The sequence below is a fragment of the Musca autumnalis genome, unplaced genomic scaffold, assembly GCF_047663935.1.
Source record: "Musca autumnalis isolate F117 unplaced genomic scaffold, ASM4766393v1 scaffold_3, whole genome shotgun sequence".
Classification (NCBI taxonomy): Eukaryota; Metazoa; Arthropoda; class Insecta; order Diptera; family Muscidae; genus Musca; species Musca autumnalis.
In genome coordinates, this window is record NW_027411866.1 from 228417172 (window position 1) to 228443619 (window position 26448).

At 36.4% G+C, this 26448-nt stretch overlaps 1 protein-coding gene across 1 annotated transcript in view; it reads right to left on the bottom strand.

The window, feature by feature from the left end:
* The window catches only part of Grip (Glutamate receptor interacting protein), a 155938-nt gene that overhangs the window by 64925 nt on the left and 64565 nt on the right, over positions 1 to 26448 (bottom strand). Inside the window, exon 2 of the mRNA XM_073977135.1 lies at positions 7055 to 7177. Within this exon, the coding sequence (XP_073833236.1) occupies positions 7055 to 7177 (123 nt within the window). The remainder of the gene's footprint in view (positions 1 to 7054; positions 7178 to 26448) is intronic.

Here is a 26448-nt window from a genome sequence, read left to right on the forward strand (position 1 = left end):
CGCCATAATAGGGGCCAACTGCACATTTGCCGAAAATTTTGAAATTTTGTTTGGGAGGTACTTGATGTAGTGGAACGATTTAGTTCATATTCGAGAGTTATCGTGTGCACCAGCCAGCTATACAGACAGGTCTAAATCGACAGGAAAAGATCTAAATCGACAAAAAATTTCCAAAACCATCAAAACGTCATTAAGGAAAATTACAAGCATTTTCTCATATCAAATTGTCTTTAAATTTTTTTCCTCTTCAAAATTTATCAATTTTTGAAGGAAATTCAAGGTTATGAACAAAGGCCAAATATAACAAATGATAATCCAACATTGGCTTTTCCCTTGGAAAACCATTTGAATTCAGGGGTGAGTCGGAAGTGCTTCCATAAAACAACATCAAGTGCTGCATGCATGCTTTCCAACAAAAAAAATATTACTTTGCCTCTTTTTCAACCATTCACGGAAAACCCCCAAAAAATATTTCCTTACATAATTGTTATACATTTGAAGTGCTTGAAAAGAAGGAAAACACACAAGATACGCATAATTGCGTCATGAAATCATACGAAACGAAAACCAATGCGTATAGTTTTCAAGTAATATACGCAATGTTGGAAAATATTGGAGGAAACTCAGTGATCATCGAGAAAAAAAAACAAACTCGCACTCATTTGACATAAACCGTTGACGGAAATGTCGGAAATATACGCTGAAATATTCAATGTGCATAGAAGAAGTTCATCACGGACGAATGGGTTTTTTCCAGTGAACATTAATACATTCGCGCCCAATTTTGTTTTTCTTCCAAAATGTATTTAACAATTTTGAAACGCGAAGATAACCTAAGGTGTTTTGTAAAGAAAACAAAAAATTGGCAGCGACCTCAAAGAAGAAAAATCTAAAATAAATTATTCCATGAATGAAATCTTACAAAATATTCATACAATACTTTGTGAAAGATGATACGGCACGAAAAGAAGGCGGAAATGTTGTGTATAGCGCTTTTTGCAGAGTGTTAGCCATAGAAATGCATTCATTTCTGGCATGGGAGGTTGAATTTGGCATTAGAAAATAGGTTAAAATGACTTATAGTTCGAACGGTCATGATTCCAGTGTTGAAAATTATCATTTTATTTTTTTACGTTGTACTATAGTTAATTTGCTCTGTTTTTGAGACAAAAATTAATAACGACGGAATTAAAGGATTTTTTTACTTTTTAAATTATTTACATATGTGTAAAAGCGAGATAAACAATTATTTCTACATATTAATATATGTATATAACGAATAAAGCTATTCCTTCCAATGCCATTTTCATTAGTTTTCTTATATACAACAAACTGTTGAAAACGATCACGGTAGTAAGTAACGAAGATTTTGGCCCCGCGGATAGATTTTCAAACGAATTGCTATTACAATTTTGGATTTTTTTAAATATGCGTTAATAAAGACGAGTTTAGTACTCCTTTAAAGCATATCAATGATTAATATGTTAAAAAGAGATAAAATAAAGAATACTACTACCGCACCGTTTATAGAAAACCACGGATTTAACGAACAAGTTGTCGCCATTACTCATTTTACTTGCAATGAAATTGTAAACAATAATATGCTTATACCCTACACCACTATGTGGAAAGGGTATTATAAGTTTGTTTTGGTAAAAATTCATGTAACACCGCGAAATGTTCGTCGGAGACCCCCAATGTGGTATACCAATCTTTATATCTCGACGAGTTAAGGGATTTTGAGATGTGTGTCCGTCCGTCTGTCCATTATATATTGTAAACACGCTCCAGGTCGCAATTATGGACCGATCGTCACGAAATGTTGTTTGGAGGTCTGGTTCAGGCCAGAATAGATCCCTATTCTTATTGGTGATGATCGAGAAATATTGAGCGGGTGAAATGGACCAAAAACAAATTTTTTATCCGATTTTGTAGCGGCTCTGTATGTCGCAATTATAGTCCGATCGCCTCGTAATTTTAAATAATGTAAGATTATATGACAAAGAAGAAGCTTGCAATTTGAGATGGTGATCGGATGATGTTTAGAGGGTTAAATGGACCACAACTTTTGTGTGAAAATTGTGAAAAATTTTAATATACCCGTAATATCTTTATTCCTGGACCACACATTCCACCACATAAATACGAGGGCGGTTCGGAAACTTCTTAGCCTATCAATGAAAGAGAATAGTTAGTTTTTCAAAAATATTTTTATTTTTCAATATAATCTCCTGAAACTTCAATACACTTATTCCAACGCTTTTCTAGCAATTCTATCCCTTGATTAAAATAGTTTTCTTCAAGGTCTTCAAAATAGTGGTTTACAACTGTAATTGCATCTTCATTTGAGGTAAAACGCTTGCCAGCAAGGAATTTTTTTAGATTTGGGAACAAGTAAAAGTCGCTGGGAGCTAAGTCAGGAGAATAAGGTGGGTGGTCAAGAAACTCGTACTTTAATTCGTTGATTTTAGCCATTGTTAAAACACTCTTGTGCGCTGGTGCGTTGTCTTGATGCAAAATTATGTGTTGTAAGCCAGGACGTTTTTCTTGAATTTGTACATTTAATTGATCCAAAAGGTTGCAATAGTACTCTGAGTTTATTGTTTTACCCTTTTGCAGATAGTCAATCAATAAAATACCTTTGAAGTCCCAAAAAACCGTTGCCATAACCTTACCAGCCGATTGAATTGTGTTTGCCTTCTTTGGGGCACTCCCTCCAGCTTCAGTCCATTGTTTGGATTGTTCCTTTGTCTCTGGAGTATAGTGGTGGATCCATGTCTCATCAACAGTTATCAAACGACGCTTAAAATCCATTTTATTTCGCTTAAAACGATCCAAACAAGCTTGAGAAATGTTAATTCTTATGCGTTTTTGATCGACTGTTAACAAATGCGGCACCCATCTTGCAGAAAGCTTTTTCATCTGTAGTTCTTCATGCAAAATTAAATGGACTCGATCATTTGAGATGCCCATAATATTAGCAATTTCACGCACTTTTATTCGTCGATCATTTAATACCATATCATGCACTTTGGCTACAATTTCTGTTGTTTTTGCTGTTTTTGGACGTCCACTACGTGGTTCATCTTCAATGCTTGTACGACCACGTTTAAATTCAGCAACCCAATTTTTTACTGTGGCATAGGAAGGAGCACTTTCACCTAACACATTCACCATATCATTATGAATTTCTTGTCCCGGTAAACCTTTTTTATGTAAATATTTAATGACAGCACGCATTTCTAATTTTTCCATTGTAAAAAAATTGCGGATGCGTCTTTTTTGAACACCTGTTTCTATATGAAGAAGTTGCCAGATCGAAACAAAATTTAACATGTGTTCATAACAGACATGAAAGTTTCCAAAACACTTAACTTTTTTCTGTTTATACCGCGCTTTTTGTGCTAGGCTAAGAAGTTTCCGAACTGCCCTCGTAATATTTGGAAGGACAACTCTTGCCCTTTCAATTAATGCCAATTATGTTGATTTATGTGGTCAGATAACAGAGTTACAGCCTAATATATCCAGTGTTTTGCTTGTAATGTAATCAAAAGCATACTAGAGGTCGCAATTATAGATCAATAGTCACGAAATTTTGCACGAGGTAGGGGTTTAGGTCGATGATGATCTGATATTATTTAGCGGGTGCAATGGACCATTACTTTTGTATGCTAAATAAAAACATTTTACATGTTTGTGTTTATTTCAGCTTGAGTCCATATTTTGTTGTAATTCAATTGTTTGAATAACAACAAAATATTTTAAAGTGGATATGAAATTGATTAGTTGCGGGCGAAGGGTTCGACTCAGTTCGACTCAGATTGTAGGGTAAACAGCTTTAGGGCCATACAGCAAATTTCTCATTTTATTTAATTTGCTAGATGGCTTTATTGACCTGTTTATCGATACAGAGTCGGCGAAAAAGGGAACTGATGAAGTTGTTTGGTGACAACTGAAACTATAGTATTCCCTACCCTTCGCCCGCAACTAATCAATTTCATATCCACTTTAAAATATTTTGTTGTTATTCAAACAATTGAATTACAACAAAATATGGACTCAAGCTGAAATAAACACAAAGATGTAAAATTCTGCAGTCCAACAATAAAAAACGCCAACAACAATAATAGGCATCAGCACGGCCTTGTTGACCAATGCGTAATACAAAAACAACTTTCTTGTTGTTTTTACCCCCGCTTATTGAAGCAACATTCCTATGTTCGTATTTTTTGCAAAGCAAAGACGGCATAAAAACAGTGGTGGATATGAAATTCTTTAGTTCGACTCAGATTGTAGGGTAAACAGCTTTAGGGCCATACAGCGAATTTCTCATTTTATTTAATTTGCTAGATGGCTTTATTGACCTGTTTATCGATACAGAGTCAGCGAAAAAGGGAACTGATGAAGTTGTTTGGTGACAACTGAAACTATAGTATTCCCTACCCTTCGCCCGCAACTAATCAATTTCATATCCACTTTAAAATATTTTGTTCTTATTCAAACAATTGAATTACAACAAAATATGGACTCAAGCTGAAATAAACACAAAGATGTAAAATTCTGTTGTCCAACAATAAAAAACGCCAACAATAAAAACATTTTATTTTTGATCCATATTTGAATCCCTGGAGGCCATATACCGGAAAAGTCGTATATATATGAAAAATTAACTACCGATCTTTCCTCTGATGAAAATTGCAATAATATGTGTGTTTGGTAACGGACCACTACCTAAGATATAATGAGTTTTGTGAAGAGAACCACATCTTCATCCCATGCTACAAATTGTCTCTATCATGACAGACAAATTCCCAGTTCTTACAAATTGCGTGGAACCCTATCATATTACCTGTCCAATTGTCCAAAATTTAAAGATGTAGCAGAAATTGCTAAACAACGCCAATTTTCAAATTTAAGAATATTTCTTAAAATGTACTGTATATAATTGTTCCACAAACATCCCAGTAGGGACAAGGGATCCATCTCTCATATCAATGAGAGCACCCCGATTAATATCAGCTCAATGATATGTAGACAGCGAAATTTTATGCAACACCTATTTTTGTAAAATTTGCATATTTTTGGCTTCTAATAAAATTCCAATCGAAATATATCACATATGCAAAAATATGCGAAATGTATAAATTATGCATATGCAAATATTATTTTTGGATATGGAACATTTCTGTATATCACATATTTTCGTATACTACATATATTTCAATAACACCTTCTAAAATGTTTATGTGTAAATTTTTCTGCTTGAAATTCACTTCAGACAAGTCAATCAAATAGAGAAATCTGTAACCAGAGCCACAATCTTCAAAATGTAGAAAATGGGGAGCTTTCGTTGTATGGGTGCTATATGAACGCCTAGACCTATACCGACAAATTTCAGATGGAAAGTTTAATACCCCCAATGAAGACTTAATACCAAATTTTAGCCAATTCGGAGGGATATTGAGACCATAACCTTCAAAGTACCGAAAATCGGTTGGTTCTGGTTATGGGAGCTATATGAAGACGTGGACATATAACGACAAATTTCAGGTGGAAAGTTTTTCTTACCTCTAACGAAGACTGAATACAAAATTTCAGCCATTTCAGTTTGACATTGGGGCCACAACCTTCAAAATATCGGATATCGGGAGGTACGGTTCTATGGGAGCTATATGAAGACCTGGACCTATACCGATAAATTTCAGGTCGCAAATTGTGATGAACGAATACTTAATACAAACTTTCAGCCAATTCGATGCAATAGAGTCCTAAATATTGCATCGAATTGGCTGAAAGTTTTGGTTAACAAATAAATCAAAATATGCAAAAAATTAGGTCCAGACTAAATGTCCGTTCTAAAATTACTTATTGGTGGCACCATGGTACAATTGTTTGCACACCCGCCTTGCACGCTGAAGGTCGGTCGTTCGATTCCTGGCCAGCAAACATCAAATTTCCAACGATGGCAAAATACCCCTTAGTAAAGTTGGCGACATTTTCTGAGTATTTCAACCATGTAAAACTTCTCTACAGGTGGTGTTTTAAGACATGCCTTTCGGACTCGGCGATAAACAGTAGGCCCCATACTATTGCTGTAATATTAATCGTGGTGCTCGCCCTGTCCCTTCTGTGATGTTTGTGGAACAATTATTATATTGTTATTTAAACTTAATGTAACCTTATCACAAACTACATACAATTTATTTCTTGCAATGAGCTTATTTTTCCAAAAGAAACTTTGATTTGCTGAAAGCTAACTCGCAGGGTAGTGGTGTAGGGTATCGTATGGTCGACCCTGTCCGACTATAGCATTTGCTTACTTGTTATATTTGTTATTTATTTTATCAAACCAAACTTCCACAATTCGTAAAATTGGCCACTGTGTGATGGGACAAATTCAGTAGATTATGAAAGTAGAGCTAAAATATGAGACACGTGCATCGGCGTTTTTAAAGTTTACATCGGAAAGTAACCAAAATAGGCGGGACAAGTTCCGCCCATTTCTAGTTCGAGTTAAGATATCTTGGAATCCTTGCAATTTAGGTATATAGTGTCTTTTGCAACTTTACAGAGGATGATGTAGGCAATATTGTTGTTAAAAATTTTAACCCTCATGCGGTTTATCAAGGGGGTCATTTGTAAATCTTATCTAATCGCCAGAAATCTACAATTTGAAAATTTTCCCCAAATTATATTGAAATCGTGGTGGTGTAGGGCATCATACTTTGAAAATTCTAATTAAATTGATGTATTCTAAAAAAATTTGATCTGACATGATCACATTTTATACGAGATTTTTAGAAAAATTACCCGCATGAGAGTTTAAGGTTAGGTCAAAATCAATTCATTTTTAGCTTTTTGACCAGGTTTTTCGGAAAATTTGTCACAACACATTCGTTGGATATGTATATTTGAAGCTATTATATGTAATCTTTTATCTATTGTATTATATTTTCGATTTGGTACGCTCGACGTATGTCGATACTAGTTCTACTTTAGTGCTAAAAAAGGGGTGTTAAATGGTATATGAAAATGTAAAAAAAGTAAAACTCACCAGCTAATGTTATTCCCATATTTGTTGTATTATCACGTGGCAATGTTATGGTTGCATATGTGGTGCCTCTTTCGGGAGCTAATCCCGAATCTTCGGATTGAGCTGGACTCATGGCACGATCAACTGCTTATTCCGAAAGCGAACAAATGAAATGAAACAAAAAGAAAGAAAACACACATAAAACATAAGACAATATGAAATAAATGAATATTCAATGATATTACATAGTAAATGCAAATTAAATGAACAAAATATCAGTATTGAATAAAAATGCAAGTTAAATAACAATATTGAGTGAACATGAATATAATTCGAATTTGTGTTAATGACATACACAAATTGCTATACATGGCACATGATTGACTAAGAGTTCTATTGGCACTTTTTGAATACCTGCAAGTGCAAGTAAGCCAAAATTACATAGAATACTATAAAATTTATATACCCCTATTTACAATTATGTACTATTTTTAATTCGATGTTCCTTATTTGAAATATCCTTCCTTCCCTTTAATACCAAATAATGCTACATGTTAGTGCATTGTTTCAATATTCATTATTGAAAATACATACTCGCAGTCATAAAGTGTAGTTTTATTACTCATCCAAAAGGGGAACTGTGTTTGTTGTGAAAACGAAAACCACCAACACAAACAAAATTGAGGTTTATTTGTTTTCACTTTTCAATTTTTATGAGGTGACAAAAAGGATGTAAAATTTCCACAACGATAACACCGATGGCCAAGTGAACCACATCAAAGTTTTGATGGCGTTTAACATTGTTATTCTAATATTTTATAGTTGATTCAATGTTGGGATATGGGTAGGGATTTTAAAAGAAGAATTTGAAGGAAAGAAGATAAACTACATATTCATACATGCTGGCATTGCTCTAAGGGATGTACTAAAGTTTTTTTTATGAACATTAAAATAAACTTCACTTGCTGCCTTTACATTTTTCTTTGGAAAACATAGTTAAATACTTTGTGGAAAACTATATTTGCAAAGACTTTTAATTTGTCATAACATATTTCCAAATTAGTCGTGTAAGTGTAAGTGCAACATAATTGTATTTATTTTATTAATTCAACACCTTTAAGTGTTTTTTTTTAATTTATATTGCACAAAACTAAATGAAAAACCAAACGCCATAGTCGCAAATTTTGCAAAACATCAAAGTGAAATAAACGCCTGCATTTGGGCGTATGCATGCATGGTAGTTTGCATTGTGCAACATTGTTGGACAGACAAATGGATGGAAATGTAACGTGCCTGGCATTTATCTTGACTTATACTTTTCGCCAATTTGCATGGTACACTTTTTTGCCACAAAAACCATATATTTTGCACTCTTAATTTTCAGCTTCAGTTTTTTTTTTGTAAAGGTAGCAGTTAGGAATATATTTCCATATTACTACCCAGCAAAATAAATTGGAAGTAGTGCAATATAAACTAGTTCTTTGACGGCATGTTTTGATGCAATTCAAACGGAATCGTGAAAAAGGCACTCCATTCCTCACATTTTAAGCGCATTTGAATTCAATCTAAAGAATCACATCCACTTGTCACATTTTAAAAAGGTACTCCAATTCCTCACAATTTAACAGCTCCGGATGAAGTTCAACGGAGTCGTGAAAAAGGCAATCCGTTCACTACATTTTATTAGCAGTTGTTAGAGATCCCTACAAGTACATAAATCAGTGTGTACATCTCTACAGGCAGCGGATACATTTTCCAAAAAGGAGATAAGCCTGTTAACACTTCCAACAATTTGTTAATATAAAATAAAAATTATTTAATTTGTGAACATTTTTCCAGTAACTCACGAGAAGAAAATTTCCCAATGGAGTGCTTTGGAGTACATGTCGAAATCTTAACTGGTGGTGGGAAGACAATATCAAACCCATTTAGCAGATGAATCAAAAACAGTTCAGCAGTTGGTTCTACACAAATAATAAATGCATTTTAACTGTTTTGGGATATTTTGTAATGGCTTGCACAAATTCCGCAGAATGCCTGTATCAAAACACGTGCTTTGGACAGCATCCAATTCTACCCCAAAGGGTCAGTTAAAATGCAGTGCCAAAGGGTCAGTTAAAATGCAGTGCCAGAGGGTCAGTTAAAATGCAGTGCCAAAGGGTCAGTTAAATTGCAGTGCAATGGAGTGCCTCTTTCAGTAGTCACGCTCTTGTAAAAATCATGAGTGAAAATGCATAATTTGATGCAGTTCCAGATCACGTGTACATATGATTTAACTGCCTCTTTGGAGGCAAACTTTTTGCTGGGTATTTACATTTGATAATAATATTCTGAAACACACACACACACATAATGCATGACCAATGTCTTGTGGTTCTGTTATAATTTACATGAAGATCTTGTGAAGATAGCCAAAAAGCCAACAAGAGTGTGCCGACTACCTGGCACATGTCTTATGAAATAACGCACTGCGGGTGGACATTTATTATTTTATATATTGGGTTTAATGATCGCTACTGGAGTGTTCTGACTTCATACCTGGAGATATAGCCTTAATGCCAGATGCATTCTAACAATATGACACGATGCATGTTTCCACATGTGGTCAGACAAACCACAAATAGTGTAACAATTACATTCATAGTAGACAAACAAAAGGGTTGCCGTGAACTGTGAATGCCAGTGAAACATTTAATCCAAAGAAAAGCATAAAATTTAAATACTGTTAAAAGAGATATACCCTCAGCCTCTGACCAAAAAAAGAAGCAAACACAATAATTATGGCGAATATAAAATATATTGATTGGGTATCACGAGTTTGCTTCCAAGCACGTGAAATGTATGTACCGTACTGTGATGCTATACCAAATTATAGACTGTTGATCCGTTCGAGAGTTATCGTGCGCACTAGGGTGGTTTCAAAAAATCAATGTCGAATTTTTTTAGGCGGCAACCCTCTAAAATTTTTACTTTGTTAGATTTTAAGATTGCCAAAGTTTGAGCACAATTGGAATATGTTAACACGTGCTACTGGGACCTCAAAGTTTCCATAGTAATTTGTATTGGACCAAAGGTGAATTTTCACAAAATTGAAAACTCTTGGAGTTAAATCCAGTGTAGTGCGCACCATCCAGCCAGGCACATTTTTTGAAACGAAGTTCGTCCAAACATGCTTGGGGTTTAAACCATTACTTACATAGCTGGCCCATTACAGAACATTTGTTCTATAAGCCGAACTAAGAGAAGATCTCCAACTCTTTCTGTTTAGTGATTCGCTTTCTGGAATACCGCGCCTTTTCATCTCATCATCCACTTGTTTGCGCCATCTATTCCTTGGCCTGCCAATTCTGGGTGCACCGCCAAGCGGTCCGTATTTATACGCATTTTTAGCGGGTTCATCATCGTTCATTCTTATTATATGGCCTAGCCAACGCAATCCTTGCATCTCGATACGTTTATCTATACTGATGTCGTTGTATAGCAGATACAGCTCGTGGTTCATACGAAGTCGATATTCACCATCAACGCAGATTGGCCCATAGATCTTTCGATTTTTTCTTTCAAACACACCAAGCACTGCCTTGTCTGCTTGCGCAACTACCCATGCTTCTGAACCATACATCAGCACGGGCAGTATCAGTGTTCTGTAAAGCGTTGTTTTTGTTTGACGAGATGTGGCTTTATTCCCAAACTGCTTACTCAGCCCGAAGTAGCATCTGTTGGCCAACACTATTCTTCTTCGTATTTCACAATTGATGTTGTTGGTTGTGTAGACGAAGTCATTTACTACCTCAAAATTGTAGGAACCAACGTCAACAGTTGGCCCGATCTCTATGGACGCATTGCGCGACGATACCACTAACTTTGTCTTCTCGCCGTTTACCGCCAGACCCACTTTAGCAAATTCCCTTTCGACTTTTTCAAATGTATCAGTTACTTCCTTTACCGATCGACCTATGATGTCAATGTCATCGGCATAAGCAAGTAACATATGGCTGTTTGTATATATTGTGCCACTTCTTTCACCTTCGCATCTCGTATAACCTTTTCCAGCAGAATGTTGAAAAGATCACACGAGAGGCCATCACCTTGTCTGAAACCTCTTTTGGTACCAAACTCTTCGGAGAGGTTCTTTCCTATTTTAACTGACGATCGAGTGTCAATTAATGTCATTCTACAAAGCCGGATGAGTTTGCAGGGATACCAAATTCAGACATGGCTTGGAATACCTTTGAAAGTAGCGGGCTGTCGAAGGCTGTTTGTAATCAACAAAAAGGTGGTAAGTGTCGATCTGCATCTGTTGGGTCTTCTCTAGGATTTGCCGCAGGGTAAATATCTGGTCAGTGGTGGATTTGCCAGGTCCAAAGCCGCATTGGTATGGCCCAATTATTTCATTGACCATAGGCTTTAGTCGTTCGCACATTATCCCCGACACTATCTTGTAGGCAATAGGAAAAAGACTTATGCCCCTATAGTTAGATCGTACACTCTTATCTCCTTTCTTGTGGACAGGGCACAGGATGCTCAGGTTCCAATAGTCGGGTACTCGTTCTTCCTGCCAGATGGTGCTAACTAGCTTATGAATACACCTTATCAGCGTGTCGCCTCCGGTTTTGATAAGCTCGGCTGGTAAGCCATCGGCTCCTGCTGCCTTATTATACCTCATCTTCGCTGGGCGGTATACATTCAATACCATCTTTTGAAATAAGATCTGTGGTATCTTCGCCGTCTTCGCTACTATCGGATGCCAACAGTTTTGAGAAATGTTCTTTCCATACCTGAGCACACTATCTGTATCAGTTACGAAATTACCTAGCTGGTCTCTACAGGAGGATGTGCCTGTACCAAAGCCATCAGTTTGATGTTTCGCTCTTTGGTAGAACTTTCGGACTTCATTCTGGCTCCTGTGCATCTCGATTTTTCCACACTCCAGTCTTTCCATTTCTCTCTTTTTCCTGCGGAAGAGATGTTTCTCCTCTCTCCTTTTCTGCCGATACCTCTCTCGTGCGCTACGCGTTGCTACTGATTGTAGAGTAGCCCTATATGCCGCAGTTTTCTCTTCGGTAGCAGCACGACACTCCTGGTCATACCATGGATTCCTTGGTGGAGGTCTCTGATATCCAAGTATGGATTTTGCGGCTGTTTGCATGGAGTGGGCAATATTTTGCCATTGTGCTGATATGTTATGGGACGAGGAGTGCTTTCATTAAGCAATTGGACTAATTGAGTGGAATATGCTGCGGCTATCTGTTTTGTTTGCAGCTTACCGATGTCCAACTTCCGCGTTGTATCTGTTCGAGCTTTATTTGAAACGTTAAGGGTACGTACCTTTGCCGCAACAAGGTAGTGGTCCGAATCTATGTCTGCTCTTTGGAACGATCGTACATCCAACACGCTCGATGAATGTCTTCCGTATATCACAACATGATCAATTTGATTACTTGTTCTTAGATCTGGAGACAGCCAGGTGCCCTTATGAATATCGAGATGCTTAAATCTGGTACTGCTAACTACCATGTTTTTGCAGCTGTAAAGTCTATCAGCCTCATACCATTGTCAGATGTTTCACTGTGGAGACTGAATTTCCCGACTGTTGGGCCAAAGATATTCTCCTTTCCAATTTTGGCATTAAAATCGCCTAGAATGATTTTAATGTCATGGGCAGGGCAACGGTCATATGTTTCTTCTAAGCACTAGTAAAATATATCTTTAGTCTGTTCGGCCTTGTTTTCAGTGGGAGCATGAGTGCAAATAAAGCGGATGTTGAACAATTTTGCTTTTAACCGAATTGCAGCGAGTCTTTCATCCACTGGGGTGAATCTGGAGACCAGATGTTTTAACCTCCGACCAACTACAAATCCGCAACCAAATTCATGCTTTGTGTCATAGCAGCTATAATACAGTGCGCCACCTTTAGGCGTTTTTGTGACGCCTTTCCCAATCCATCGCATTTCCTGTATGGCAGTAATGTCGGTCTTGTACTTTTCAAGTACATCTGCCAATGCGTAAACTGCACCTTCTCTGTAAAGTGTGCGAACATTCCAGGTGCAGATTCGCAGATCATGGCCCTTAAAACGTTTGCGGGGTTCATAATGAACATAAGCAAACCCCAAACTATCCAAAAAAGTCTCTAAACTGCACATTTGCGAATAATTTTGATATTTTGTGTGGGAGTTACCTAATGGAGGGAACCGATATAGTCCATATTCAAATATGATTTAAATGTGATAGACATATTACTATGGGCAAAGGTTGGACCCACCCACGTACGCAGGGGGGGGGGCACGGGGGGCCCGGGCCCCCCCCCGAAATGTTTTGGTCGAACAAAATTTGTTAAGCTGCTGTAACTAGTTATTATATTTTTTTCTCATAAAAATGTTTGTATTTTTGGAGATTTCAAATTAAAACTTATATTTTCTTAAGTTTCTGAACAGAAAATGTACATCATTAACAAGTTTTGTAAGAAAATATTTAAAAAATTTTTGTTTGTATGCTGTTTTTGAGAGAAACTTCCAATGAAATCTGAATTACTTCTTCATGTCATATCATTCCACTATCAAATGCGAATTCCTTAATGAATATACTCCAAGTTTATGTCATATTCCAACTATATAGAGCTCTCGAGACTTAAAATTCATCCTGTAACAACAAAAATAACGAATTCGGTTTTGTGGGAATGCACACTGGTCCCAACCTGCAAAAAAAATCGATATCAGCAAATCTCTGCGACAATTTAGCAAGTTTTCTCTAAACATATATCTTAGTATTCCAGCACTGTTTTTGTAATTTATACCAGTATTTAACAAAACAATACAGAGGAAGTTGACATTTGCGTATAATATCTTAGAAACTTTAAAAACATCAGTAAGGTTGTGACTTCTTACAAGGCAAATAACTCAAAATTGAAAGGATAAAATTATTTTTTTCGAAATGGAAGTTTTAGTACAAGGTTTTCTAATTACTTTTACATAAAAAATTGTACACATTATTCGCATAAAATGTGCTGGAAATCACATTTTTATAATACTTTCTTCCAAGTCCCAAATACCAAATACAGCCAATTAGTGCCGAAAATGTAGATAAAAGCTTCAAAATACCTAAAATCGGGTGGTACCGCTACATGGGGGCTATAGGAAAAACCTGACCCATATTGATGATGTTTTGGCTAAAGTATTTTTTTACTTATTTTTAGCATATACTGAAAAAATCAGATTGATCCGACCATTATAAATCTTTTTGTCGCACCTTCCCATACAAGTGGGACCACTGTGGAATGGAAGTATATGAAAAAATGTCTATTGGATACAATGTATGAAGGGTCGGTCCTTCGTGGACTACATCTTGAAAGCGAATTAGAAATTGGTTTTACTGCCATCGCCAAAATTTTGTTATTCTATTTTAGACAAATTTGCTGCTAAACAGTATGAGAAAATAATAGAGACAAATGATTTTTTGTGCGTGACTTGTTTTTTTCCTTATCATCACCGAAGTTTAATTGTAGCCTCCGACTTTAAGGTTACGAGATTATATACACTAGAATACGATGCAAATAGGTCTCATCAAAATAATGATTTTAGACTCCACATAAATATGTTTGGAGATGATGGAAGTACTTACCACCGTCCATCCGTCTGTATCTCTGTTTGTCTGGCAGGTTGGAACTCATGATAACTGTCGAACGGATCAACCGATTTGGTCCAAGTTATGGATCTCGTAATGTTTTGTCCCAATTAAATTTAAGTCATATCGGTACCTCCGCCATAAAAGTTCAACAATTTTCAATAAAATGGTCGAAGGGACTAACCGATTCGGTGTAAAATCGAACCTAATATGGACTATATCGGTCCAATCGCAAAATTACTTCCAAAAGTACATCAAGTTCCAAGAGAGTATGTTTGGACAACATCTTCAGGTCACTCATACAAGTCTAACATAACTGCAGTTTAAAGACTGTTCGAGGATCCTTTGGACATTTTGTAGTCTTGTTTACAGCTATATCCTATTTTTCGTGGACAAGTTCATGCTTCCTGACAAAGCTCTCAATGCTACGGTGACCAACTAAAAAAGCTTATGGGCGCGGTACCTACCGAGAGGAGTGTCTCTCAAAATAAGATCCATTTCTAAAATGAATTAGCTTATTATTAGCGAATAATTAAGTGGGATTTCAATAAGGATCGATTGTTATTTGTCAAAACGATATAGAACTAAGTCCATCAAAGTGTTTGTCATCGAGTCCAAAAACTTCTAATCGTACAATTAAGAAAAAAATATCATGCTTCTTTTTTAATATTATATTAAAAGTAAAAAAAATAATCCTGAATCATAGTACGGTTACACTATAGTTTTATGCCGGATTAACCCACTTCGAGAGGATTTATTTGACGTTTGCGTAATGTAATTGACATTTGAAATCCAAACCCACTTGGTTAATCCGGTTAAGTGTAACCGGGGTATCAGACTCTATCTCTTCCGGTAAATAACACTATGCAGCATTTTTAAGGTAATCTTGTGCAAACAATTTGAATTGAGGATTTTTTGAAAGTACAGACCCAAAGTATAAAAGCCCTAGTTGCGTTTTGTTGAGTCAGAATTTTATGGCCCCCTCTAAACATTGTTAATTATCGACTCTTTAAAGCAACACGGGGAAACCAATGCAAATCTTCTTCTGACCTCTGACGCAAATTTGTAGATAAGGGTCAGAATAAAATACTTGGACAAATATTGAACTGGAAAAACTACAATTATTACCTCAAATTTTATAATATTTCTAAAAATTATATAATTTTTATAGATTTCGCACCATATCTCCAAAACTGTTAAATTTTTCTTAATGTTTTCATTTGGAAACATAGCAACGAAAACGGCAGCCGATATTCTTAAAAATTAGGCTAAGATCCTAAATATTATGAATTCTTTCTATTGAATGTATGTACATTGTACCAATATTTCATATAAAATTCGAAAAATCGAACATGTAGAATGGAATATGTGCCAAAATTTTCCTGTCCATCGGACAAAAATTTACGGAGATATTAGCTTCCGAAGGGAAACATTTATTGTGTTCTGTATGTAGCATAGAATCTAAAGGCGTCTTTTCCTCGAAGTGTCTCTTTTGAAAGCGGTGTCCACTGTAGCTCGAAAACGGATGCTCCGGTCTTTATATGTTTTTTGGGACTATTATACACATAAATCATGTGCTTAACCGAGAGAGTCTTTAAAAAACTGCTGACGGAGTCCGTTTTTTTAAATCGAAATTTTGATTTTAAATGTTCAAAATTTTCAAAAATTGATTTTTTTAATTCTGTTTCGATAATGGACACGATTATTAGGTTCTTAATGATCCCACAAAAATATGTGCTGATCGGTTTATTCTTTTTCGAACTACAGTGGGTACCGCAAACTGCTTTAGTAAAAACAGTGCTTTATAGGCGGGCATTTGTCAGAAAGATTATACAAAAAAATTTAGAAGGTAACTCAAGGTTTAATAGATTTCTTATAAAAGATGCATGAAAATTGCTTTTCTGATACTTATAAGTGGCCATAACCCCTTAAAATAGCTTAACGTAACGCTACACATCATTTGAATTTTTCAAGATTTTTGGCCAAGTTGTGCCCCCCCCGAAATGAAATCCTGCGTACGTCCCTGGTTGGACCTAATCTATCACTCCTTTCGATAGTTGTCATTTCCATCAGGCACAGGAGTTTTTCACTGTGGATTTTTTTTTAAGCTTTTAGACCATTATGTTAGGAAGAATGGACCTACCCACGAAATACATTATATCGCTGTAAACAAGAATACAACAAGTACTTTCGGTAAAAATTTGTAAGCAATGCTCTGAAAGGTCTCTAACTTGAACTTTAGTGTGGGATCTACCCGAAGATGTTGATGTATGTTTGGATATAAATCGGATACTCAATTCGTATGTTTTCGTACTGATCAGTCATTTAAGTTGGTAACAGAAGGGACTTCGTATCAGAAAGTTGTAATGCTCCCGAAAAAATTGTACCGTCGTAGAGGGCTGTGAGGACAACAACCAAATCGGTTGATCGGTTCGAGAGTTGTCTTGGGGTCCAGCCAACCAGACAGACGGCCGGACATGGTTTAATCGACTTCAAATTGTCTAAAACGGATCTAGTCAAAACATAGGCACATTCACCGTATCAAAATAAGACTGTGGCAATATGAAGTTGATTAATTCATGATATTGCTTTCGATTGAAAATTACACCCAAAAACTTAAGTTATTAGCCTAAGAGTATTAGACCTAAAGGTTTATATGGCGGTAAAAACTTCAAATGACACTCATGGACAATATTTGAACTTTGATCGGGAACGGATCAACCGATTAGAATCAAATCTAATATTTTTCTAAACTTAGTTTAAGTTCGAAGATGGGCCATATCGGTCCACTCCTTCGGGTACCTCCCCCACAAAAGTTCAACATGTTTCTATAAAATGGTGTGAACGATAACTCTCGAAGGGAGAAATCGATTTGGTCCAAACCTTTCACATCGTAGTATTCCTTCCAGAAATACATCGGGATCGAACATGGTCTATATCGGTCCACTCTTTCGGGTACCTCCTACACAAAATTCGTAAAAAGTGAAGTTTAAGAGCTCCTCTCGCATCATTATACCCTATACCACAATGTGGAAAAGGGTATTATAAGTTTGTTTTGGTAAAAATTCATGTAACACCTCGAAATATTCGTCGGAGACCCCCAATGTGGTATACCATTTTTCATATCTCGACAAGATAAAGCGATTTGGAGATGTGTGTCCGTCCGTCAGTCCGTCCGTCCGTCCGTCTGTCCATTATAAATTGTAAACACGCTCCAGGCCGCAATTATGGACCGATCGTCACGAAATTTTGTATGGAGGTCGGGTTTAGTTCAGAATAGATCCCTATTCTTATTGGTGATGATCGTGAAATATTTAGCGGGTGAAATGGACCAAAAACATAATATTTATCCAATTTTGTAGCGGCTCTGTAGGTCTCAATAATAGTCCGATAAACACGTAATTTTAAATAAGGTAAGAGTATATCACAAAGGAGAAGCTTGCAATTTGAGATGGCGATCGGATAATATTTAGAGGGTTAAATGGACCAAAACTTTTGTGTGAAAATTGTGAAAAATTTTAATATACAGCTTATATCTTAATTTCTGGAAGTGACATTCCGGACAAGTGAGATATGCTTGAAAGTGGAACGCTTGACCTTTCAATTGATGCCAATTATGTTGGTGTGAATGATAAGATAACAGAGTTACAGCCTAATATATCCCGTTATTTGTTTGTAGTGTAAAAATAAACTCGCTAGAAGTCGCAATTATACATCAATAGTCACGAAATTTTGCACCGGGTAAGAGTATATGTAGGTCGAAAAAGATGCCTACAATTTTGAATGATGATCTGATATTCTTTAGCGGGTGAAATGGACCATTACTTTTGTATGAAAAATATAAAAATTTTATTTTTGGTCGATATTTTAATTCCTTGAGGACATATATATTTCGCAAAGTAGCCTACATATGGGGAAAAACTACTGACTTTCCGCTGATGTAAATTGCAATAAAGTGTTTGCTAGATAACGGGCCTACTGCCTAATATATAATGAGTTCTGTGTGGAGAATCACATTTTTATCCAAAAGTTTATGTAACACCACGAAATATTCGTCCTAGACACCTTATTTGGTATGCCAAAATTCATATCTCGACGTGATAAAGCGATTTAGCGATGTGTGTCCGTCCATTAAAAATTTTAAACAAGCTAAAGGCCGCAATTTTTTGAGGAATTTGAGTTCGGGACAGAATAGAAATGATTAGTTTTTGCTGATGATCGTGAAATGTTCAGGGAATGAAATGGACCAAAAATAAAATTTTAACCAATTTTATAGCGGCTCTGTAAGTCAAAATAATAAACAAAGTTTGAGTTTATGATGAAGTAGAAGCGTACTTTTTGGTTTTGGTCATAAGTATTATACATTACATCTCTGATATTTGGTAATTAAATTTTCACAATCATTGAAAAGAAGTTCCGTGGAGAGCGATTGTCCAGGGATAGTGGTATAGGGTATCCCATGGTCGGCTCCGTCCGACTATAGACTTTTCTTACTTGTTTTGAATTGTTTTTAGTAAGTTTTTCTTACACCTCCCTTTGCGACGGTACAATTTTTTTCTTGAGCAAGTCCATACTTCCGGAGACATTGACCTAATGCGCCAAGAAACACTGACGGCACCAACCAAAATGGCAAATCCGCAATACAATTCTCGCAGTGAGTTTCCGATTGGTGCAGACTTTGCACATCGTATTATTTCATTCAGTCATGTATCAGGTTGGAATGTGAACTATATCGGTCCACTCCTTCGGGTACCTCCCAAACAAAATTCGGATAAAGTGAAGTTTAAGAGCTCCTCTCGAATCATTTCGAATTTTTTTCAGTAAGTTTTCCTTGCGCCTCCCTTCGAGACGGTGCAATTTTATTCTTGCGCAAGTCCATACTTCCGGAGACATTGACCTAAAGCTCCAAGAAACGTTGCAGCACCAACCAAAATGGCAAATCCGTAATATAATTTTTGCTTCTCCTGTAAAATTATTATTTTGTTAGTTACGACTTTGGGCATTTATGATGACGGTATGTGTATATATTTAGGTTACATTAAATTATAAATTATATTTTTCATATTCCAAATCCCATTGAAATACATTGTATGGTTTTTCGTGTTCATTACTGATTTTTCAAATTAATCAGCCACCCGAAATTTGTAATTGCTATTTTCCATAATAATGATGATAAATTTTCATGAAATCGAAATTTATGTATTTTTAAATAGTTTGTAATTTTATTTTGGTATATATTTTGAAATATTGCAACAAATGTTCATGTTCTGTTTTTCTTTTCACTTTTTTCGAGTGTGTAGCTGGCGTACGCTTTACATAAATAACCAAATTTGAAGGTCATATGTAATTTTTATAATGTTTATTTTGCAGAGATTTCAAATGAAATCTGCTATTTTCAAAATAAAAATTGTTCATTGAACATATACTGATTTATACAAAGTGATTGAATGAAGATTGCTAAGCCAACATTTGGTTGATATGTCTGTGCCAAAAATGTAATTGCGCAAAATAGGATCATTGAAATTCAAGTAGACTATTTTGATAATCAACATTTACAAAAACCAGATAATAATTTATTGGGGAATTTTAATATGATAGGACTCTTGAAGATAAACAGAGGTTCGTAAGTACAAAAAATATATAACGAACTAGAAAATGTCAAAAAAAAATTGGAACTTATAAAATTAGGCGTATTTTCTTTAAATTTTTAAATATTTTTATAACCAGAAACTCAAGTGTCTACGAATCCGAAATAAAAAAATATAGTTATTAAAAAATTTACAATTGTTAACCAGAAACACAAGTGTCAAGGGTAAAGGTTACTTTTTCTCAAAAAAAAAAAAAAAAAACAAAAAATATAAATTTTACCTACGTTCCTATGGATTCGGACTCTGGACCTATGAAATTTGAAATTAAAATTCGAAAACTGCTCCTTTTTTAAATTTTGTTTTCTTTCTCTTTTGACAATAATTTGTTTATCAGTTTATTACATATCCATTTTTATGTTACGTTCGTGATTATTTGCCCAAAATATGGCCACAAGACCCACATATTTCAATAAACATGCACATGTTATTTAGGACTTCTCCTAAACAACAAAACAATTACAAAATAAAAGTGTGTATGAATGGCAAGTTTTCTTGCATTTGTTTACAATACGAGTAATGTAGAACATTTAAAGTTAAATTAAATCAGACCACTTCTATGTAAAAGAAGGGCGAAGGTTGTATAAACAAAATTAACGACTTTGATAGCGTACCCCATACAAAGCTCTAGCATGTTCTCTACAATTGTCATTAGCTTTTAGACTTGTTTAAATTTCACTTTTCCCAAAAACAATTGTTAAGTGCCGGACCGACCACTTGAAGTCATATTTTTCAGAAAAAAAATTATAATAAAAAGTTTATACTCTAACGACCACCAAGCTGTTGGGGAATTGGAGCATATGATGACACGTGGTCATACATAAATTCTTAAATTGTTAATGTTTTCTTGTATGTTTCCACAGGAGAGTCACTCCCTCTCTGTTCGTCTTGTTCGCAGTTTATGTTACTGTGTGGGGTTGGTGGGTGTCATGCTTCATTACAACATCCGTTTATCCATTTAACCATAAGTTTTCATACTTATGGTCACATACCTCGGAGTGTGGAGTTCTTCTTGATTTTTTCAATGTAAACGTTCAATGTTTACGACTGCATAAAAGAAAATGTTCTTTAGTGAACATTAATATAGGAGGGGAGAGTAATTATATTTGAAGTTGGAATATAAATAAAAATTAAACAACAGCATAGTTTTTTTGGCCAAAACTCAAGGTAGATTCCATTTTGGCCCATGCACTAAGTAAAGGCATTCAAAAAGTTTTGAGCTATGTTAATATCGAATTTTGTTAAGAGACAAGTAAAAAAGTATCAGTCGGCTTTGCCGACAGAGATGTACCATCAGCCTATGTGAATTGAAACTTCATCTACGGACAGATCAATTGTATTTAGGGTCTTTTCATAATTTTGTGGCCCTTTTTCGACATTTGAACTTGCCGACAAAAATGTGGATTAGGATTAAAGTTCAAAAAGGAATGGGCCGCCATAGTCCATTATGGAAATGGATCTTATTTTCGGAGTCATATCTTTTCGATTGATATTGCGCCCACTAGCCATTTCAGTAGGGCATCGTTTAACTTTTGGACCAGGAAGCATGGACTTGTCCACCGAAAATATAATATCGCTGTAAAGAGGACCACAACGAACAGCATTGGTATACATTTCCAAAGGATCTTCCAAAAGTCCCTAAACTGCACTAAGACAAAAATGTTATGGGCCATTTTTGAAGTTAAACTAAATTTGGACAAAATATTAGGAGATCCAAAGTATAAATATTGGAGGGAAGTACCGGAAGTTGTGGACCGGTATTGCCCATCTTCGAACTGAAATTAATGGCCTGTTTCTCTAAGACGATTCGAATTCAAATTCGTTTAATTTACTACCAAGTTCCTGTTTTTGTAGAAATTTTTTGTTTGATTGAAAACACAAATAAATCAAATGTTTTTCAACAAACTGAAGTTTGGTAGTAGTTTGAACGAATTTGTATTCGAATCGTCTTAGTGAAACAGGCAATAAGTTAGGACAAAATATGACGAAGGCCAAATTTCGGACCGAATCGGTCTATCAGTTCGAGAGTTATCGTGCTCTTCAACCTCTACACACGGTGTCATACTTCCCAAGAAGTATGGACTTGCCCCTGAGAAAACTTTTACCGTCGTAATTGAGGCAGCAAATGCAAGTTGCTTCAACAAAAATCAAAGTGATACGAGAGCAGGTCATAATGTGAACTTATTCGAAATTTGGGAGGTGTGGGAGGTACCCGAAGGAGTGGACCGATTGAGTCCATATTAGAACCTAATGTCAGCCCGGTAAAAATTTAACGATGTGCAAAGTATGGACCAAATCGGTTACGCCCTTCAAGAGTTATCGTGCGCACAAATTTTCCGAACATTTTTGAACTTTTGTGGGGGAGGTACCTGAAAGAGTGGAGCGATATGGCTTATCTTCTGAGTTAAACTGAGTTTGGACAGACTATTACAAAGGCCAAATTTGGGGCGAATCGGCAGATCGGTTCGAAAGTTATCTTGCGATCCAACCTCTAGACACGGTGTCATAGGGGATCTTTTTTGCACCTTTCAGGCTATTTTCTCAGGAAGTATGGACTTGCCTCTGATGAAACCTGTACCGCAGTATTGGGGTCGGTGAATACAAGTTGTTACAACAAAAATCAAAGCGATTCGAAAGCAGGTCCTAAACTGAACTTTTCCGAAATGTTGTGTGGGAGGTAACCAGAGTAGTGGACCGATTGAGTCCATATTGGAACCTAATCTAAGTCCGGTAAAAGTTTAACGATGTGCAAAGTATGGATCAAATCGGTTACTCCCTTCAAGAGTTATCGTGCGCACAATTTTTCCGAACATTTGCGAACTTTTGTGTGGGAGGTACGGGAAGGAGTGGACCGATGTAACCCATGTTCGAACTTAAACTTTGTTTCGACAAAATATTACTATTTGATGCTGATAAACAAAGCTTCTTTTCCTCTTACAAAGCAACAGGCCGATGTCAGTGTGGTATGCAAATGTTAGCGCTACGCAATAGAAGAATATTCACACCTGTCAGAATGCTGACCTGAGGACTGTAACAGGTTGCATCCTCATTACACCAGGAGACCATCTTCATGGGAAGACGAACATTTTAACGGGGCATTAGCATAACAAGATATTGTCTATGCAGTAACTGATTGGGTGTTATTGCCGTCAGCATCTCTGCAACAATATAATGTACAGACTTCCCCACCAAGGTATGATCTAGAAAGGGGTTTAAGGTACGAGCGAGAGCCTTTTAATCAACGAACCAGTAGCACCGATGCAATGGCGCTGGCATTAAAAAGGTACAGTGTGAATGCCGAACTCTTAGACCACCCCATCCATCGCAGCAGAAGAACGCCAGCTGACAGGGCAAACACAAGTGGTTTTATCCTAGTAAGATCCGGCAGTAGCCTCAATTGGTATTAGGCCCGAATTGATGGCAAGATATATGCCCTGCAAGTGCATTGGGACCGCACGACATGCTGCATTTCTTTTACTGGCCAGCTAAAACCAGTCACCAGGCTGCTGATTCTTTAGGGACCCTGACAGTCTAGTTTGAACCTAGACGCAGAGAAACCCGAAAAAGGAAATACGAACGAACATATTTGCGTTGCAATAATCAGAAGAAAGTAAAATAAGACTACAGTAGGCGAGTTGTTCTAGCTGATAAGGTGCATGAATCGGCTAGTTAGCGGCATCTGACAAAAACAAACTCTTCAGCTAAGAAGGAGATAATATCGCTCATTCACTCAAAGAGTGTCACTCTCAAAAAAATCCAGTTTCGAGAAACGCGGGTTTTATGTTGTCGATTGAAATTTGACTTCCTGATTGGAAAAGATTTTTAAACAAAAATAAAACTACTTGGACCATCTTTGGCAAAGATCTAGTCAGATATCAGTGCTAAAATTTCTGTCCAAGATAAAACATGATTTGAAGTGTTTATGTGCTTCATAAACTCATAAACCTTTTTCCCTGATATATGCCAAACTCCTAGTAACAAACTCAGAAACTCATTTTTTGGATTCTGCCACTTTTTGAATAAATGAGCGATATGACCTTTTTTCACACACATTAACATTTCATCGTAATTATACCCTCAGCATTTATGCTAACGTGAGTATATACACCTTCATACGGGAAAAATGTGCCTCATTGAAATAATGGTTTTAGACCCCAAGTATGTTTGGACGAAATCCGTTTCAGACAATTTAGAGTTGATTTAGCCATGTTCGTCCGTCTATCTGGCTGGAGCGCACGATAACTCTCGAACGGATCAACCGATTCGGTCCAATTTGGCTTTCGTAATATTTTGTCCAAACTTAGTTTAAGTTCGAAGACCTTCGGGAACCTCCCACACAAAATGTTGGAAAAGTTCAGTTTAGAACCTGCTCTGGAATCGGTTTGGTTTTCGTTGTAACAACTTGTATTCTCTGTCCCCTATACGGCGGTAGAAGTTTCATCGGCGGCAAGTCCATACTTCCTAAGAAAATAGCCTGAAAGGTGCAAAAAAACCCTATAACACCGTGTGTAGTGGTTGGAGCGCAAGATAACTCTCGAAGGGATCTGCCGATTCGGTCCAACATTTGTCCTTCGTAATATTTTGTCCAAGTCCACTCCTTCTGGTACATCCCTCACAAAAGTTCAAAAATGTTCGGAAAAATTGTGGACACGATAACTCTTGATGGAAGTGATCGATTTGGTCCATACTTTACACATCCTAATATATCTACCAAATGTAGATCAGGTTCGAATATGGACTATATTTGTCGACTCCTTTTGGTACCTCCCACACAAAATTTCGGATAAGTTCACTTTAAGACCTGCTCTCTAATCACATTTATTTATTTATTTATTTATTTATTTATTTTTTTTTTTTTTTTGAAGCAACTTGCATTCGCTGCCTCACGACGATAAAAGCTTTTTCAAGGGAAAGTCCATACATCTTGAGAAAACCGCCCGAAAGGTTAAAAACCCCCTATGGGACCATATGTAGGTAGTGGCTGAAGAGCACGAACTGATCAACCGATCCAAAATTTGGACTTCGTCATATTTTGTTCATACTTAGTTTCAGTTTGAATATGGGCAATACCGGTCCACAACTTCCGGTACTTCCCCTCAATAATTATACCCTACACCACTATGTGGGGAGAGTATTATAAGTTGGTTTTGCCCAACAAGTTTGTAACGCATCGTAGACCCATACTTATATATACCAAAATGATTGTCTCGACGAGCTGAGTCGATCCGGCTATGTGTGTCCGTCCGTCTGTCCATTTAAACCTTGTAATCAGGCTACAGGTCGCAAGTTTGATCGGATCGTCACCAAATTTTGGGTGTTAATGAGGGGAAGAAGCCTATTGATTTTGATGATGGTCGGATAATATTTAGGGGTCGGAGTGGGCAAACAACTTATTTGGAGAAAGATTCAACGTTTTTTTCAAAGAAAATATCTCAGCATCCATAAGTGGTATACCAAAAGCAAAATGAAAGTACAAAATATTATCTTTCTAACGATGTAAAATAGATTGTGGTCGGTGGTCAAACAACAAAGATATCGCAATAGCCGCAAACTAAACTCAATTTTCGTTTTTGCGATTTTAGTTATAATGACGAATATCAATGCTTTGGTTGGCGATTTTCCAAAAGCAAAGTCTGACTATGAAAGTAAAAGATCCCATATTTACAATGATGCAATGTAGGTTGGCATAGGTGGTCAACTAACGGAGATATCGCAATAGTCGGTAATACATCCCATTTTTCCCTCTTTTTGTAATCACGCTACAGGTCGCAAGTTTGATCGGATCGTCACCAAATTTTGGTGGTTTATGGGGGGAAGAAGCCTATTGATTTTGGTGATAGACGGATAATATTCAGGGGTCGGAATGGGCAAAAAACTTATTTGGAGAAAAAGTCAACGTTTTATATCAAAGCGAATATCTCCGCTACTATAAGGGGTATATTGAAAGCAAAACCTGCTAATGAAAGTAGAAAATATCACCTTTGCAACTTCGTAACGTAGATTGTCGTAGGTATTCAAACAACAACGATATCGCAATAGCCGCTAATAGAACGCAAATTTTCATGTTTGCGATTTTAATAATAATGACGAGTATCACAGCTTTGGTTGGGGAGCTTCCAAAAGCAAAGTCTGACTATGAAAGTAGAAAAT